Source organism: Urocampus carinirostris, chromosome 7, assembly GCF_059441175.1.
Source record: "Urocampus carinirostris isolate Australia breed hairy pipefish chromosome 7, RoL_Ucar_1.0, whole genome shotgun sequence".
Taxonomy (NCBI): Eukaryota; Metazoa; Chordata; class Actinopteri; order Syngnathiformes; family Syngnathidae; genus Urocampus; species Urocampus carinirostris.
This window is the reverse complement of record NC_142355.1, coordinates 26992147-27010651: the sequence shown is the minus strand read 5'-3', so window position 1 is coordinate 27010651 and position 18505 is coordinate 26992147. Positions and strand designations below refer to the sequence as shown.

Here is an 18505-nt window from a genome sequence, read left to right as displayed (position 1 = left end):
ATTCGCCTATAATGCGAAAGGTCCCTGGTTCGAGACAGGGTGGAAAGATATGTTGGCCTGTAGAGGGATGGGTGCCACTAGGCTGTAGTTGCCCAAAACACACCCCTACGACCATAGTGGTAAAGGGATCAAACCAACCAACCACGTGCACACTGCATAGGATAAAAACTATTACTATTTTCTTAACTTTTTTATTGTATCGTTCTGAAGTACTTACAAGCTAAGCAGGTCTCCAAGCACTACCATGTAAATATTTGCCTATTTATCCTCCCATTCTTCTTTATTTTACTCATTTAGGTCTTTTATGACACGTTTGTCCATATCTAATCTCGTAAATGAAGTGTTCACTAAGCTGTTACCAATGACAACTAAGACAATTCTAACTCTAATTCCAAAATTTAAAACATAAATCAATTTTAATTGTAACAAACATAAACTTACTTTTTATAGATTGGGAAAACAATTGCTGTTAAAAGAAACATTTAGGACCGATTTAGCTGATGTGAAAAAAAAAATCAATAACCACAAAAAAAGAACACTAAGTCCTATAAAAGAAACCTACAGTATAATAGCTTACTTCATTAAGTGTACTCACAATTATAAATAAATTAAAATTGGACATTAACCAAATATTCAATGAAAAGTGAATCCATGCAGAAAGACAGTTCGTTTCTTTTTTTTCTAGCACTATCCAATGGATAAATTTGATCAATGTCTCCGATTTGATCTGCTCTCCAGCATCCCTGCGAAAATTTGCCGCTGACTGAGGATCACTAGTCCTGGATGAGCCACTGTTCAAAAACAACAAGACACGAAGATGACAGAACAGAAATCCAACCAAGAACTACTGTGTTTTGTAAAATCATGACATGAGGTTTGGTTTTGTGAAATATCACTGCATGCACTCACTGCTTTTGGCAGGCTAAACACGGCTACTAAACTGCATTTTCTTCTGTATGAAATGTTGTTTTTTTTTTGGTAATTTTTTTTACCCAGTATACCAAAACCTATATACAAGAATGAGTTGATTATTCTAAAACTTACATTACAGACGTGATGAAGCCATGTTTATTTGTATAGCTCTTAATTGCAATAAGTCTCAAAGGGCTGCATAGACCACAGACTATTTCAAACTACAGACTATTATTACACCATCCCCTAATCTAAAACCTACATGAGGGCAAGGAAAAACTCAAAAACCTCAACATGAGGAAAATAAAACCTTGGAAAGGGGGCGCACATAAGGTAATCCCTCTCCCAGGATGACCAGGCTGCAATGGATATTGCATTAACTAACAATACAACAAAAATATAAAATAATGAAGGAATAAAATTTAAAATAAAATAAAAAGGATGACCGGGTAATACTAACAGAGTGCAAAAGCTTTATTATGCAGGGGATGTTTCTCCTGAAATTCTGGATAAAGAAAACATTCACTTTATCAACCAGGCATATCAATTGTTGAATAAAACAAACATGCTAATTATGTTAGCGTAACTAGCATCGAAGCTAATGTACTCAAGGCTTAATGAATTCCTTATGGGTTTTTTTAAACTTCAATTTCATTTGCTTATATAATTGCAGAGACCAAAATGAATTAACGTTACTTAAGAACACATGTGTCAAACTCATGACCCGGGGGCCAAATGTGGCAAGCCACATTATTTTATGTGGCCTGCAAGTGCTTAATATGTCCAAAAACAACATTTACCACAATGGCTGTCGACTACAATACCGTGCAAAGTGACAGCTAAGCACCACAACACGGCCGTGCTTCTGTATAAATGCCAACGAATTAAGTTGAGAAATGATCCCAATAATGTCCAAGAAGATTTTGCATTTTTGTTCGATTTAGCCTAACGTATTACATACCTGTATGTGTAGCAACATATTTTTCAGTCTTAATGTAATGTTTATGAGCTGAATAAGTAATTCAGTTTTTTTAACATTAAGGAGGAATTAAATTATTTTAAATAACACATCGAGCCCTTTGAAGGCAGCTGTTATGCTAATATGGCCTTTGGTGAATTAGTTTGTTTTTTAAAAGACGAGTCATTTTTGATTCCTGCTTTGTTGCCATTCCAGACATTATCATAATAAATGCAAAGATTGTAGACATACACATTTAAATGAGTATCTGAAGGTACTATACAGGTATATAAATACACAAAGCCTACATACCTCTATGTATTTATATAACCCCCCTCGAAGAAACAGCCCAGAAATCTAGGACTTACTTCAACCACAAGCATGAAATATTTTAGCAGGGTGTGTTTAATTTTTTTTATGTAACCTTTGTTGTTTACAACGCTGCATTTTAGCTTGTACTACGCATGTTAAATGTGTTTTTCTCAACCTAAATCCACATTAACTCATTGTTAGTTACTCCCACCAGCTCGGGAAAGTTAAGATGCGTGGAAAATATGTTCTCTTGAAAGTTTTGTATTGAATGAAGCTTACGTTTTATTTTCAGCAATTAAAAAACAAACAAAAACCTTTTGCCTCCTTTTGTGTTGGTAATGTCGCAGTAATACCATCCAAGATTGGGCATGCTCTCCTTGGAGCAGAGCACTTATAGGACGTGTTTGTCACATGAGTACAGAGGGTAGGATCACAACACATGGGGGGTCTTTGGAGTGAAAAGGAAGAAAAAAGGTGAGGGGGTTACACTTTGTTTTTTTTAGAGCGAGGAGGTGAACACGCCACACGCACAGCTAGGAGGTAAGGGCTCTTACAAATGAAATCTTAAAATACTGAAACACTCTGCATCAACACAAAGAATATACTGTGTAAGTATCTATATCAGGGGTCTTTAACGTGGTTGCCCATCTCACATCTCACCTATGCTGGGTTTTCTTTAAAATTATTTTTTCAAGTGATTGAGTCTATTTAACCATACTCCCAATAATTAACATGGTAACAACATAGTAATAACGCATATCAAACTGGGTGCCCTTCACGCTAATTAGTAACAAAAAGTAGGTCTCAGCTTGAAAAAGGTTGGAGACCCTTTATCTATATAGACTGCTGCTTTTCTACATGACTGCAATTCCAGTACTATGACCATATCATTATCTGTACTGTTTGGCTGAAAATCTTTGTTTTTATTGTACGAATTGGAAATATTAATATGCCTACTATAATTCGATGATTAAGATTTTTTTTAATTAATAAGTTATTAAAAATCAATTTAGTGAAATAAGATAAACAGTTCATACAGTTAATAGATAATATACATTAAAAAGTATACATTTAAAACTAAAAGTTTAAAAAAAAAACTATAGATTTACAGTAAGCATTTTTCCACAGCTCTGAAAACAGTATAGTAAAAGATTGAAAAAGTGGTCAAAATTGAGGTAGCATTATCCTGATTAGAGATTGTTGAGTACGCGGATGAGAAATGTATTTTTTATCTACGATAAAATAAGTTTAAAATAGAACAAATCATTCTTAAAGCAAACGTTTTAATGATGCACAGAATTATCTGATTATTTTATGTATAGCAAAATGAACCAAAAACAAACAAATGTCAGAAAATGTATTTTATTTTACTGTATTGTAAATCTATTTTTATCGATTAAATCAGTGTCTGAAACAACATCTGCTCGGACGCCCGGGGCGTGCATCTTTTACGTCGGCCGTACAACTTACACAACATCTCTGCCTGGGTGGCCGACAACTTTTTCAAAAAAACAAAAAAAAAACAAAAAAAACCCTTATTTATTTTTCCAAATCAACCGGTTGCTTTATTCTAATTTCCAAATCTTCATTTGGTTTGGAAATTTCGGAATTTCGGTTCGTTTGGCAATTTGCATACTCGGCAGCCGATCAGAAGCGTGCATCGAATAACTTCGTGCTTCCGGACTTTCCCGAGAGTTAGCATGTCATTTTCCAAAGTAGACGCACAGAGAACACAAGAAAAATGGAAAAGTGGTTAGGAATCAAGCTAAAACCTCAACCCGAGAGGAAAGATTCAAAAGAAGCTAACAAAATTGATGACGCTACAAAACGTTAACGTACATGAAAAGCATCGTGGAAAGAGGAGTTCACGTGGCTTGTCGCGGACGACGCAACGCAAACATTGCATGAATGAAGATGAGTTAATACAGGTACATACCGATGGCAGATGGAAAACAGCAATGTCATATCCATGCAATGAATGTTATAAGTTGATTTATAATAAACTTAATTTTAAAGTGTTGTTCTGTTATATATTCTGATTATCAATCCTTAATACTTTGCAACTATGGGTTATTTTTGCGATTAGTCGTCTTATTGTGTTTCAAGTTGTGAAAAATGGGGCAGGCAACTTTATGGCTGGGCAGGCAAGTTTTCAGTGTTATGAAATGAAATGATCTGCATTTATATAGCGCTTTTCAAGTCAATGACTTCCCAAAGCGCTTTACATTGTGCTTCACATTTCCCAATAGCGGCCGTGCAGCCATGTAAGGCGCTAACCTGCTTAATGGGGGTATTAGGAGTTCAGTGTCTTACCCAAGGACACTTCGACATGTAACACGGAGGAGCCGGGATTCGAACTGAGATCTCTTGATCCCAAGACGAGCGCTCTACCTCTTGAGCCACTGCCGCCCCATGTTGTCTGCCCTGGTGTCCGGTAACTTTTTGTCATGAGTTTCAGACACTGATTAAATGTGTATAATAAGCTTATAGTTTTTGCAAGTTTTTCCTGTAACAATCGTAAATTGAATTGCTCGAACATGCTCATGGTACAAGGAAGGCGGGAAGAAATAAAAGCAATAATGGTAGTTTCAATCACAATTATTATCAATATAACTTGCACCAGGGTCATGCTGCACTGTACATTATGTGTGTTCTATAAGTGGAGCTTCTCCTTTTAAACGGTGTGAATGTGTCACTTATGTTGTTTATTGAGTAGAAATATTTGTCTTTGTTTAAAAAGAAATACCACCAGAGTACACCTGAAGAAACAAAATGTCAGACACAGAAGAAGTCATGGATGAAGAAACGCAGTATGTCGATATTGTTGTACTGTATTCTTGTTTACTACGAGTTCACAACTATTTTCAGTAAATTGATCCCTTTTTCTGTTTACTGTAAAGGGAGGAAGAAGGTAAGATCATTTTTTTTATTTAAAAAATCAAACATACAAATTCTCCATCACAAGCATATTGTTCTCCCTCTTTAAGATGACTCAAAGCCGAAACCAAAGTAAGTTTATCCCTCTAAATATTTCATGCTTCTAATACGAGCTAACCTATCTTGACCCAAATCCAGATTCATGTCCAATATCGCCGCACCGAAGATCCCCGATGGCGAAAAAGTAGATTTCGATGTGAGTTTGTTTTCACAAAATGGTTAAAAGTCGATGCATATTTTGAATTTGATCACAAACTGTTGGTGAGTGCAGGACATTCACCGGAAGCGTATAGAGAAAGATCTCTCTGAGCTGCAATCGCTCATCGAGGCTCACTTCATCCAGAGGAAGAAAGAGGAAGAGGAGCTTGTCGCTCTCGTAAACAGAATTGTGAGTTCGGGGGACATAACTTGATGAGGTTTACGAGATTCTCATTCCATTTTCTGGGTGTGAACATATTTAGCCAATCTGTTTGATTTCAGAATTTTCTAAATAAAATTTCTAAACTCTCATAAACAATTGATCATGATTTAGTTGTGGTTGTGAACAAAATAAGTTTTTTTGGTTTGAACAACAAAATTACTATTTTTATTTTGAATAAAACAACTCTTGTTCAATGAATCCACTCCATTTTTAGGGATTTTAAAAGGGACATATTATTTACTTGTTATTTAGCACCGCCTAGTGATACAAAACCCATTGTTGAACACATAACAATTACTGTTCAAATAATGAGCAAAATTACATGCGCTATCCTATACAAGTGCATTTTTAAAAATACTTGTAGTTCGAGAAATTTACATTTAATTTACATGAACAAACATAAGCATCAGCCATCTTGCAGCTACGGGTAGCCAAAAAGCTGATAAAGGCTGGGCAAAAAACGAGAAGTAAAATTTTCCAATTTCGTTAATTTGAGTCTCAGGAGTTTTTTGTTTTTTAGCACACGTTTTCAGTTGCACGATGCCGTACATCAAAATCTAGAGGTTAAATATTAAACAATGTCCCTTTAAACAAGAATACACATTTTGGGTTTTGTCAAACCAAATTACCCAATTTTTGAGTTGTTTTTTTAACCAAAAATGCCTAATTATTGGGGCAGTTTAAAACACTAAGCTTTTTTTCCCTATTTTAGACCTCATAAATTTAGTTGGTTGGTTTGATCCCTTAACCATTAGGGTCATAGGGCTACCATTTCCTGTGAAATGAAATGATCTGCATTTATATAGCGCTTTTCAAGTCAATGACTTCCCAAAGCGCTTTACAATGTGCTCCATATTTCCCAATAGCGGCCCTGCAGCCATGTAAGGCGCTAACCTGCTTATTGGGGGTATTAGGGGTTTAGTGTCTTACCCAACACACACAAGGACACTTCGACATGTAACACGGACGAGCCGGGATTCGAACTGGGATCCATTGATCCCAAGACGAGCGCTCTACCTCCTGAGCTACTAGCCGAAAGAGCCCTCTCTTTTTAGTGAGGCAAGCTGAAAATGCCAATTAACTAAAAAGAGTCGGAATTCCCAGCTTAACAACGGACCATTTGAGTTAGATTTAATTTCTTAAACTAACTTTATATTGTTTACTGCAGATTGTTATTATATTTTATTGTTTTCTGTTTTTTTGTTGCACTCCAAGTGTAGGATAAATCTGTTGCTGTTGAAATGCAATAAATATTACAAGGTTCTATAACACAACTACTTGTCTGTTCTACTCTATTCAAGTGACTCAAATACTTACTGCTCAGGAAATTTCAAAGGATTTGACATACAACTTTATCTTTAAGAAACGGAAATAGTTACTTTCTCTGGTAACTAAATACTTTTACTAAAGAGTAAATCGGTTACTAACTCAGTTACTTTTTGGAAAAAGTAGCAACTCTAACAAATTACTTTTTTAAAGTCATGTGCCAAATATTGGTTTTGATGAATGGGTATTATTTTTTCTAGTAAAAGCCTTTTATGCGTTTTCCAACAGGAGAAGCGTCGTGCTGAGAGAGCGGAACAGCAAAGGATCCGTGCCGAGATGGAAAAAGAGAGGCAGGCTAGGCAGGCTGTAAGTTCACACAAGTGGTGAAACTAGAAGAACTTTGGTGTGAATTTTGGTGGTGTGTCACAATCAGGAAGAGAAGGAGCGAAGAGAGCAGGAGGAACATCGCAAGAAGCACGACGAAGATGCTAAGAAGAAGAAGGTCCTCTCCACCATGACCCAGAGCTACGGTGCCGCACAAAAGGTCGAGCGGCTTTCTGCTTTCACATGCGTGTTAATGCAAATACAGCTCTTTTAAATGCAGGACTAATGAATTTTACGTTTCAATAACACAGAGTGAAAAGAAAGGCAAAAAGCAGACAGAAAGAGAGAAGAAGAAGAAGATTCTGGCAGAGCGCAGGAAGCCCCTCAACATCGACCACTTGAGTGACGACAAGTTGAAGTGCGACCCGAGATGGCACACAAAAATAATAATGCCGTATACGATGTGAGAGCAACGATTGTGTGTTCGCAGAGAGAAGGCTAATGAGCTGTGGGAGTGGCTCATGCAATTGGAGACGGAGAAGTACGACCTCAACGACAAGTTCAAAAGGCAGAAGTGCGATGTGAGTCCGTTAATATGTTCAGTAAGACTTTTGCTTCATAATTTTACTTCTCTGGATGAAAAAATACAAGGCTTAAAATGTATATTTACTGCATGACACGGTAGAGTGATTTCACGCTCGTGCTCGTTGTTTTGATTTATAATAGGATGAAATTGGTGTAAGTAATAAAAGGCTTGTTTCAGTCCAAATGCTAACCTAAACCCACCCAAAAATGAAAAAAAAGAACAGTTTATTCAAGCAGATCTAAGAAACACACGTATCTACACGCGTCATTCAAGTAGCTTGACAAAGGCTTCATTTATGATTTCAGCCAGATGATGGCGTCAGCGGGTGAACTGTTTTCAAATTGCGGACACCACTTTTAAATTACTCCCAAAAATATAATATTTGTGCAAAATCCTCCTTTGTAAATATTGTTTTGAAATGATGAAATGATCTGCATTTATATAGCGCTTTTCAAGTCAATGACTTCCCAAAGCGCTTTACAATGTGCTCCACATTTCCCAATAGCGGCCTTGCAGCCATGTAAGGCGCTAACCTGCTTATTGGGGGTATATTAGGGGTTCAGTGTCTTACCCAAGGACACTTCGACATGTAACACGGACGAGCTGGGATTCGAACTGGGATCCCTTGATCCCAAGACGAGCGCTCTACCTCCTGAGCTACTTTTACACTGGGAAATCAAAATTTCCTGTTTTCTTATGAGTACGTTTTTCTTTATGCTACTTGCAGATCAATCTGCTCCTAGTCCGAGTCCAGGATCACCAGAGGTAAAAGCCACTGTGATGAAATACAATTGTGCCCCTGTGTAACTTCATCTTATCTTATTTGTTTTTAGCGCCAAGGGCCGTGGCAAGGGCAAAATGGGAGCCCGGCTGAGGTAAAGAGGGTGCTCTCTTAAACACCCACCCCCCCAGAGCAGCCAGAAGAGCAATGTACCTCTATTCGTTCTTCATATCAAAAAACAAACATCCACTCCGTGGGCATCACAAAGAAGTTTTTGTTTAAATTGCTTGGTGTGAAACAAAATGTCAATTCAAAAGTCCTTCAGTGTGATATTCTGTATTTGTGTGAGAGTCCTGTAAACCAGATGAATAAAATATTATAGATGGAAGAATTACGTTTGGGAGGACACATTGAATTAAAATTAGGTTAAGGTGCTCCATTCAGGCAGCATACAAAAACATAGTTTTGGCAGATATTGGAGGAATGGTTGAAATTTAAACTGCAAATATGAAGAGTTTCATTCCAGTGAATTCAAGGGGAGTTGGAGTTAGTATGTTATCAATACTAGACTCGTTTGGTTAAGCTTGTCCAACATAGATTTTATTCAACACAAATAAACATTGCTATCCATACAGTTTGTTGCTCAAGAAAAAATAGATTATTCCTGTAGACGTGGATTTGGGGCGTTGAGAGATGGTGGACATCCCAACAGTACATTCAAAGTTACTATTTCTTATAGACATTTTTGTATTTTGAGGATTGTCAGTTTTTATGATGACCTGTGTTCCGAGGATTGAGCTGTGTGGGGACGGCCTGAAGATGGGCGGCTTTTCTCACCATAAGTGTGTTTCTCTGATCTCGGCGATCACCTGGCTGGCTTTTTGCAGGGCCTGTGTACACCAATGACAAAACAAGTCAGGTCAAGTCAAGTCACTTTTATTTGTATAGCCCTTTATCCCAAGGAATCTCAAAGGGCTGCACAAACCATAGATTATTGCAAACTCCAGACTACACCATCGCCTGATGTGAAACCTACATGAGGGCAAGGAAAAACTATAACCTCTCAATATGAGGAAAATGAGGAAACCTTGAGAAGGGACCAAACATTAGGTCATCCCCCTTCCAGGATGACCAGGCTGAGATATTATACTGTATATGCTAATGAGATGAGGTTGAATGCCTTTTTGTGTGTTGGTTAATTCACAATGAAAGCAGCTAATTTTCATTGTAAAAAATGGCAACAGTAAGCCACTAATGCAGCTAGCACTGGCTACCTTATTGTATTGAGTGTGTTTGACGTGAATCGTACCTACTTAATAATGACACAAAAATGTTGCTATTCTGCCCTTTTTATAAGATCACACTAAAGTTCGACTAATGCAGTTTATCATTACTGACAAAATGATCCCTCTTTTACTTTGTGGGAAAATGTGCTGCAAATTCCGTACCTTAAGCATATCTGCTGCCTCGTGACGTCGCTGTGCCATATCCTCGGATTCAGTCAGCAGGTCGTCCAACAGCACTGACTTATACAACTGACCTACCAGTTCACTCTGTAGGCAATCTTTTACGTGGTTAACCAGGAAGTGCATCACTGCTTTAGGTACGCTAAAAGGAAAATAGAAGTGGTACAACGATGAAGCAGACGATTGGCAAGATTTCTTACTCTGGATGCAGTTCAAGTGATAGTGGCCATTTATTTTACCTGTCCTGGATGTTTTTCCGTACAATAAGAAAATATGACTTGATGAGCCTCTCGATTACTTCACAGTCCCTCTGTTCCCGAGCAGACAACTTTCTAGAAACTGGAACAGGCTGAAAAAAAAAAAAAACAGTATTTAGAGAATTTGGATGAATGTACACAATCTAATGCAATCATTCTTACCACATCTAGTAAATTAACAGCGTGGCCCTTCTGAGGGCTTGCGAGAACTGCATTTTGGGGTGTGCTGCCATCACCTGCTGCAGCATTCTCCCCCCTTTTAAGCATCCCTCTCCAAGTCCCTGTCCCGCCGCTGTCAGTCTGATCCGAAATAATCATGCTCTGATTGTTTCCCGCTGCCGCCTATTGGCCAGAATAACGATTGCAAAAGAGAAATTAAATACATACAAGTTAAAATTCAAAAAATAGAGATGCAATAGGTTCTGATTAATCAAAGGTATGGATAGCATTAATTGTTATTATTAAACTAGTCAATAGTCTAACATAAGTAAAAGAATAAGCATAATGCTGTAGAGTTTAAAGATGTAATTATTAGTATAGATTTCATAGGTAAAAAAACAAAATGCATGATATTTATTTTTTAATTATTTTGTGGCAATTGTGATTTATATATTATAGCAGTACTTTGTCCCTGGGTACCGCAGATGGCAGATCCCTCATTCTGTTGCGTCTTTGTTCCTGCAGAAACACAAAAAAGGATATGAACTCAGTAAATCTAAAGTATAATGGAAGTTAGACTAAAATATCAACGGATGGATGAGAAAAACCTATATGTTAGAATGACGATTAAAAATAATTTAGCTAAAAATCGGGGGAAACACAGTAGAGCGCTTATATACCTCAATGTTATGGTTCATAAGTCCGCAGGCGTCAGCAAAATCAGGATGCTTGGTGTTGATGTATGCCAGCTCAATTGCAACCAAGTTGTGAACCTAAAAAAACCCAACATATTTCATTAGGACAAGTTGAAAGTAAGACCGGCTAGCGGGGCAATTAATAGAATTAATGCGACTAATTCTTATTTCTGAAAATTAGCTTTATCAAGGGTAGCGAACTTTAATTTGAATGACTCTAATATAATTCTGCTTTTTAGACAATAGTAAATAAGTTAATCAGAATTGGCATGTAGTTTTTGGAAGAGTTATCACTGTTAGGCTAACTAGGTATTATTTTGTGAGCATTTTTATGGCATGTATTTTTTTAATCTATAAAACCTTCTTTAGTTAACCGTGAGGTTTGATATGTAAAATATATTAAAATTGATTAAAATTGTAATCTGGACTGACTCATTGAAGCTTGATTTTATTTTAGGGCCATATCGCCCAGTATGAGTTAATAAAATGTACAGTACCAATATGGGCAGTATTTTCCTACCATGTCATTGGTGACGGGTAGTCTCTTCCTCAAAAGGGATGTAACCACTTCCACAATGGCATCATGAAGCTTTGGAAATCGCAGCAGCTCCTACAAGAGAAAAAAAAAACCCAAATACACATTTTCTGTGAGTTCTGTTGCAATAAATACATGTATTCAATACCCAAGGGTGAGTACTTGAACTGAACTTAAATTTCCCACAACAATTTCCATCTCGTTGTCACCTGTGTACTGTAGTTACTGCAGTGTTGGATGATCCTCTGCATCTCCTCGTGAACGAGCTCCACGCAGCGCAGACTGGGCTCCTCCAGGCGCTTTACCTGCCTCTTTACCAGCAACTCGAAGGAAACCTCCGGCACAAACAAAGCAGGCCTCGGCCCCTGGAAATATGTTGTCATACGATCAGTTAGCTTCTCAGTGTTAGTCGCGCGTGATGATCGCAACCCACCGTTGCGTTACGGATTGCAGTGAGCACGTCGATCGTGGTCAGACCGCCAAGTGGATCGACCGACTCTAAGGTGCGACCAAATGTCTCGTGGAAGATATAACAAATTCTCGCACCACCACAGCTAAAGGGAAATAGAAGTGGAAAGCTTGGTTAAATTCTTTATTGCGAGTTTAATTAGCCTGCTTTAAGTAATTTGCATTGCAACATGGTATTTTTGCTACACGGTTCCTCCCACAGAAGTGATAAACACGGGCCACATTTTTTGTAAGTAGCAATCGTTTCATTTGGGTGAAAAATAAAATAATCAAATAATGTCTGCACCTCACAAAATACATTATTGCTCCACAATTTTGGTCGTTCTAAACAATTTACTCATTTAAAAAAGGAATGTTATAAGATATCATAAAATAGAAAGATAGAATACAATTTGTTGCCATTATAACATGCTAAAGACACAATTAAATTAAAAAGTGCCATCCTGGTGCTGAAAAAATATTTCCGAGTTTTCCCCCAGTGATTTAGGATATGGTATCTTTGAGGAGCGGGATGACGTGTTACACCAAAAAACAACAGCAACCAGATGATGAAAGTGTTACATCTGAGTCAGATCAGAAGGCTTCACCTTCTACAGCAAACCATGGAAACCAGTAGTATCGGTTTTATGGGGGAGCAAACTCCTACCCCAAAAAACAGTCTGAAGAGGAACGGGCATCGCCAGGCTTTACTTGCCCAAGACAAACCACCAGAAGTGGTGCCCCCACTAACCTGGCCATTGCGGGTTCCTTAAACCGATTAAAAAATAATAATTAAAATTAAAAAACAAATAATGCCTCGTCATTATTGCACATTCCCGTAAAAGCATGGTAACCAGTTTTATTTCGCAACATTGAGGGTGAATATTGCCTGAGTAGAAGCTGTTTTTCAATCTATTAGTGCTAGAATTGATGGTCCTAAATCCTTAACCTGAGGGTCAGAGTTCAAACAAGTAACCACTGGGGTGGAAAGTGTCCATCACAATTTTTGAGGTGTTCTGTATAAGAAGAGTGTTGGATGTAAATAAAATAATTCATTTTTGGAAAAAATATATTTTCCCTGAAAAAAAATCCCAAATTCTACAACAAACTTTCCCCCCTAATTTTTCTAAATGGAATTCTGCACTGTGTACTTATGGGAAATATTCCTTATTTAAAACAAAGTTTTAATACTGAGATAATTGCTAAAGGTTATTATTAGGGTTGCAACAACTAAGCGATAAAATAAAATCGATGATTCAAAGCGTTGGCAACTAATTAAGATGATTAATTCGTTGTTTTATGTTATTTATGAGTTATTAGGTACGTTAAATCAGTGTGCAAATAAGAGTGCACACTATTCAGTTGTAACGCTGATAGTCGAAGTACCGCTTTAGTCCTGCAGAGGGCGCCAAGACTATTTTTATAAAACAGTGCTTACTTTTTTTAATCCTAAAATATTGAACATTCTATTATTACAAAAAAAATTGTCATTAAGGTTTCAACTTTGTAGCATTTTACTAACATCATCAAACGAATTTAACCATTTTTAAGGGAACAGACAGCTGTAGAAATACAGAGAGCAAAAAAATACGGAAAAGAGGTAATAAAACAAAGTAAAAAGAAAAATAATAAATATATGTTTAACGCTACACAAGGGGCAGATTCTTGAACATATATCATTTTAATATTAGGAAATTGTATTATAATCAAAGTTTTAAACTCCACAAAAAATGTTGACAACATTTTTAAAGTGGTTTGTTTAGATTTTGGATAAAAAATAATTTATGTGGATAAATATAGATTGCAACACATATGATTAAATGTATTGCTTTCTTTTTTGTTTTGTATGATAAGTCCAAACAAAATATAATCAATTTATCGATCATGAAATTAATAGTTAGTTGCCTCCGTAGTTATTATACAGTTAAAATGTAAAGGTGTTCAAATACTTGTTTGCAGCAAATAAATTGTTAAAATATCATGCATTGTGATTTCTGGATTTTCCTTTTTAGTTCATCCCTCTCATAGTGGGAATGCACCTACGTTGAAAATTTCAGACCCCTCCATGATTTCTAAGTGGGAGAAATAGCAAAATAGCAGGGTGTTCAAATAATTATTTTCTTCACTGTATATATGTGGTTTGTCTCCGCAATGACTGCCAAGCGGAAGCAGGATGACTCACAGTTCAGCTGTCTCGATGTACTTGGCGGTGCCCTCGATGGTGTGGCAATACTCAGCGGCAAACTTAGTAATGAGCTGCAGCAAAGTGGCGCTTTGGTCTTCCACTGGCTCACCGTAGCTGTTGAGCAGTGACTGGTACTGTGCCGCCAGCACGTTAATTCTGGTTTTCAACTCCGGGAGGCAGTCTCGAATGTGGTGCATTAGCAATCTGGACCCAAGTAGGCAAGTTGAGTCAAATTTCTGTTAAACTAATAATACAATTGGATAAAGCAAGTGGTTGGTGAGTAAAAAAATGCTCAATCTGGGTAAAGGGTGGGGATATCATAATTTGTGAATATATCGAAAACCAGAAGTGTAGATTATGAATATTTTTGGTTGTCGTTGGGAATGCATGCGTACCTTCGATCCTTTGAAAAAATGAACTACCGCCACAGGTATTACCTGTTTAGAGTCCTGGCCAGATACTTTGTTCCGCTTCTGTTTGCAAGGGAAGGGTACTTCTTTTGTAGAAATGCGTACTCATCACGAATAGAGTCTGCCACTGATTTCTTCTGATTGATGTCTAGCTGGCTCCTGGCAAAAATGAAAGAAAAACCATCAGAACACCAAATGTTTTACATTTGTGTACAGATTTTCACCTGTTGACAACTCCAATAATGCCCAGTTTGACAGGAATGACTCGGCCCATCAGGATATCCATAGCGTCTGTTCCAGCATCCATCAGATCCAGCTTTGTAACAACTGCCAGTGTCCTCCTACCTGAAAGCAGCACGATAAAAAACGATGTTTGATGAGTAATTTCCAAATGGGGAGGAAAAAAAAAATCTACCGTCAGGATCAACTTCGCGTGCCACTTTAAGGGCCTCCGATGTGGCCATGTCTGTGTTGGCAGCAGTAACAGCCAGGATGATGGAGTTGGGGTTCGAGATGTACTTCACTATCAGTTCACGGATCTGAATTTCGATGTCTTTGGGCTGGTCTCCCACGGGCACCTGTAAAAATGTATTTAAATTTCTAAATATTAAATTCGGGAAATGTGACAGAAGTTGGATATAGAAAAGTTTGATGTATTTTACCTTTGTGATGCCAGGCAGGTCTACCAGTGTGAGGTTGACAACATTGGGTGAGAATACTTTGAGGTGAATGGGTTCATCGCTGATACCCTGAAGATAAAAACAAAGCAAAATTTAATATACTGATTTCAGGGGGATTTCTCACTTTTGAGAATAATATACATGTCTTGGCCTTTAAAACACACTTATATTTTATGGATAACCTATAGTTCATGTTTAATGTCTGTGTATTGCTTGTTGATGCCCTTAAAACATCCATTGAAGCCTGGTCATCCTGGAAGGGGTATTACCTCATATGCGGTCCAGTCCCAAGGTTTCTTAAATTTCTCATGATGAGTTTTTGTTTTTTCCTTGCCCTCATGTAGGTTTTACTTCGGGGTCTAGTCTGTGCATTCCTTTGAGACTTATTGCGATTAAAGGCTAAACAAATAAACATGACTTGACTTTAAAAGTATTATGTAAAAAAACGAATAGCTATAGTTTCTTTGCAAAGATGCTCAATGATGATAATACCTTATTAATCCCTGATATTCTTTCAGTTTCTGCTTCAATTTCCTGACGGATTTCCTCGAAATTAGTGTAGATCTGAATAAATAAAACAGACACACAGAGAAATATAATTTAAATTAATTAAGTGTTTAACACTCCCATTTAAAATTTCTTTGAGCTTGACCTTGTTTTTGGTGTGCAAGAATTTGCCCCATTCTTCACCATTGATGCCTGCAGAGATTAAAATAGAGCGAGTTATTCCTGTGTGACAAAAAGATTTATTTAACATATTTTATCAGTGGCTAAACGGCCCTCCTAAACAAAAAGCTGAGGAAAAAAAAATAAAGTGTGGGAAAAAGAAATCACATGTTTTCATACATAGAAAATGGCAGGATCACAATAAAACACTTTAAGCACAAAGAAGCAAAGTATATTTTGGGGAAAGAACGAGAAAAACAAAGCTGCAAAAAATAATAATAATAATAAAAAAAAATGAAAGAAAAAAAAAACAATGACGTAAAAGGTGGAGTTGGTCCTCGCAGGTGAAGTTTGCACTTGAGTACATTGAAGCTGTTTGAACATGTTCAGAGAATGATGAAAAAATAAGACATTTTTCAATCAATCTGAACAGAGTGAAGCCATGTGGGTTAGCGGTTTATCGCAGGCTACTAAAATAAATGGGTAGACACGGGCAGGATACATTACAATGCATACAAACACTATAAGGCAGAGAAAAAAGGAAAACCTCTGTGTAAGCGCTCATTTTTCTTGAATTCTGTAGTTAAGAGAGAAACAACAAATGGGTTAGCTTCTTTATGCTTTCATATTTTTGTGTGGTCTTCAGAAGAAAGAGCAATGACGTCCGGACAACAAAATACAAACAATAGCAGTTGACTATGATAATGCTGCATGCTCAATGATTCAAGCGTAACATATCCTGATACACAAGAAACAATGATTAAAACATAGACGGTACCAGTTTCCTCATTGGTCTTCCGGCGGTCTTCAGAATCAATGTGGACAAGCTGCAGTATGAGAGGCCGACGGGTAACGATGCCTGTGCCGCGTGGTAAAACATCCCTGCCGACAAGGCTCTCTAAAACAGAACTCTTGCCGCTGCTCTAGAAAAAAAAAAAAAAAAATAACAAATATAAACAGAGGTCTGCAACATCATTTTATGTTCACTCAACAGATGTTTTGGACTGGATTTGTTGACATGCTGCCTATACTGCAGATAAGAAAGCATGCTAAACCTAATGATCATCAGCTGATGGAAAGACACGTAACAGCAGTCAGCTGAAAGTTTGTGATGAAGGCAGCAGTGAATGACGAATGTAGCAAAGCAGCCTACTACTATAATAGTAAATTATTTTGAGATTGGATATTTGAGTTTTCACCAGCATCAGCAATATTAATAGAATAAATGCTTGCAATATTTCTGTTGATTACAATCAATACAGAATGTATCAGATTGTTTTTTAATCTGCTAACAGAAATGTAAGTACTTAGAACAATATTCTAATTTTTGCGGTAGTCCAGTACAGCAAGATGTGTCTCGAACTATGCAAATCTTGTCAATTAGTTATAGGACTTCCTCAGACTAACTGTTCTGTGTACCTCAGAAGGATAATCAATCAGAAAAGAGAAGACAAAAGTCCTGGCAGTTGATTTACTCATCATCATGATCTTGCCAAAAGGCCATATTCAATTGGCTGTTCAGAGAAAGAAAACAGGTTTTGCAAAACCTGTCACTTTAAACCAATTAGGCTTTAGTAGAAGGATTTCGAGGTTAATAAAGCGATCTGCAACAGTCTGCCTAGAATAATTAAGATGCAAGTACAAATACATGTATATACAGTTATTATTAATCCTTTATAAAATGTAAAATAGACTCAGCATGGAATACGATGTAGAATATTTGCATGAAGCACATGGAATAAAGCTTCTGCGGGTCACATTTTCCATCAGTATATGTTATGTTAAAAACTACACTGCACGTTGCAACTATGCAATCATAATGATAACTTCAAAAAAGGACCTGACAACATTCAAAAAATATTGTATAAACCAATAACTACGATTTTTATTTTCTTTTTTAGTACGCATGAATTTTCTTGTTCTATTCTAAGGTTACTAAATAAAACAAATGACTATATGGGTTAAAAATGAGAGGGAAAAAAGGAAAATCCAGACTAAAGTTGCAACTAGGCATCATGCTAACTAATTCGCTAGCCACCAAAACAAAGTGACACTTCTTACCTGAGTCCCCACAACAACTATTTGCGGGAGTTGAATGACGTCAGCGCCCACAGTATTAAAAACATCTTGCAGTTTATTTATGACGGGTATGAGGGCCTCCATTGGTTACAAAACCGAAGCAGAACCGTCCAAAAATAAGGAACACTTTTCAGTTCTTCACAAAGTCATTCAATGTGCCCGCGGGTGGCTAAGCTAGCGATTGACAATTGCCTCCACACCGCTGTGCTAACTTTACTGTTGCATTGTGGGAGATTGAGTTCACAGTATCATATGGGCTCTTGGACTCGTTTGATGACACTTTTATAGCTGAACTACATTTCCTGTATGCGTACTGTAAACGTTGCGCACTTAACATTTCCTACGCAACAGTAACCAAGGCTGTGATCAAAATATTTGTACACTGGAAAAAATACACAAATGATTTGTTCCAACGTTTACTGAAAAGTTAAAAAAAACATGAAATATTTTAACTGTTTATGTGATTTACTAATTTGGGGAGATCAAAGG

The 18505-nt window shown here is 37.1% G+C and overlaps 3 protein-coding genes across 5 annotated transcripts in view; 2 read left to right on the top strand and 1 right to left on the bottom strand.

The window, feature by feature from the left end:
* Nucleotides 1–2497, top strand: part of LOC148362824 (uncharacterized) — a 49567-nt gene extending 47070 nt beyond the window's left edge. Inside the window, exon 16 of one of the 2 annotated variants that reach the window (XM_088340401.1) lies at nucleotides 739–2497. The gene's annotated coding sequence lies outside the window, so the exon portion shown is untranslated. Of the gene's footprint in view, nucleotides 1–685 lie in introns of both variants that reach the window. The other variant, XM_088340402.1, reaches the window with a different exon arrangement.
* A 2764-nt stretch (nucleotides 2498–5261) lies between these two features.
* On the top strand, nucleotides 5262–8717 carry tnnt2d (troponin T2d, cardiac). The gene is made up of 8 exons (XM_088340403.1): nucleotides 5262–5315; nucleotides 5391–5507; nucleotides 7095–7172; nucleotides 7240–7350; nucleotides 7442–7548; nucleotides 7621–7711; nucleotides 8444–8481; nucleotides 8550–8717. Exons 1-8 carry the CDS (start codon nucleotides 5262–5264, stop codon nucleotides 8593–8595), a joined length of 642 nt encoding a protein of 213 aa, XP_088196529.1. The 3' UTR covers nucleotides 8596–8717.
* A 299-nt stretch (nucleotides 8718–9016) lies between these two features.
* On the bottom strand, nucleotides 9017–18255 carry dnm1l (dynamin 1-like). Of its 2 annotated transcripts, XM_088340399.1 has the most exons (19): nucleotides 17999–18255; nucleotides 16716–16860; nucleotides 16485–16514; nucleotides 15924–15970; nucleotides 15764–15835; nucleotides 15254–15340; nucleotides 15007–15169; nucleotides 14816–14936; nucleotides 14619–14750; nucleotides 14179–14385; nucleotides 11983–12103; nucleotides 11759–11914; nucleotides 11535–11624; nucleotides 11000–11092; nucleotides 10785–10838; nucleotides 10323–10502; nucleotides 10143–10252; nucleotides 9886–10045; nucleotides 9017–9327 (listed from the first exon to the last, which is right to left on the bottom strand). In XM_088340399.1, exons 1-19 carry the CDS (start codon nucleotides 18098–18100, stop codon nucleotides 9271–9273), a joined length of 2127 nt encoding a protein of 708 aa, XP_088196525.1. In that variant the 5' UTR covers nucleotides 18101–18255; the 3' UTR covers nucleotides 9017–9270. The 2 variants fall into 2 exon arrangements, with proteins under 2 accessions (XP_088196525.1, XP_088196526.1); XM_088340400.1 differs by lacking the exon at nucleotides 16485–16514.
* Between the last annotated feature and the right edge of the window lie 250 nt (nucleotides 18256–18505).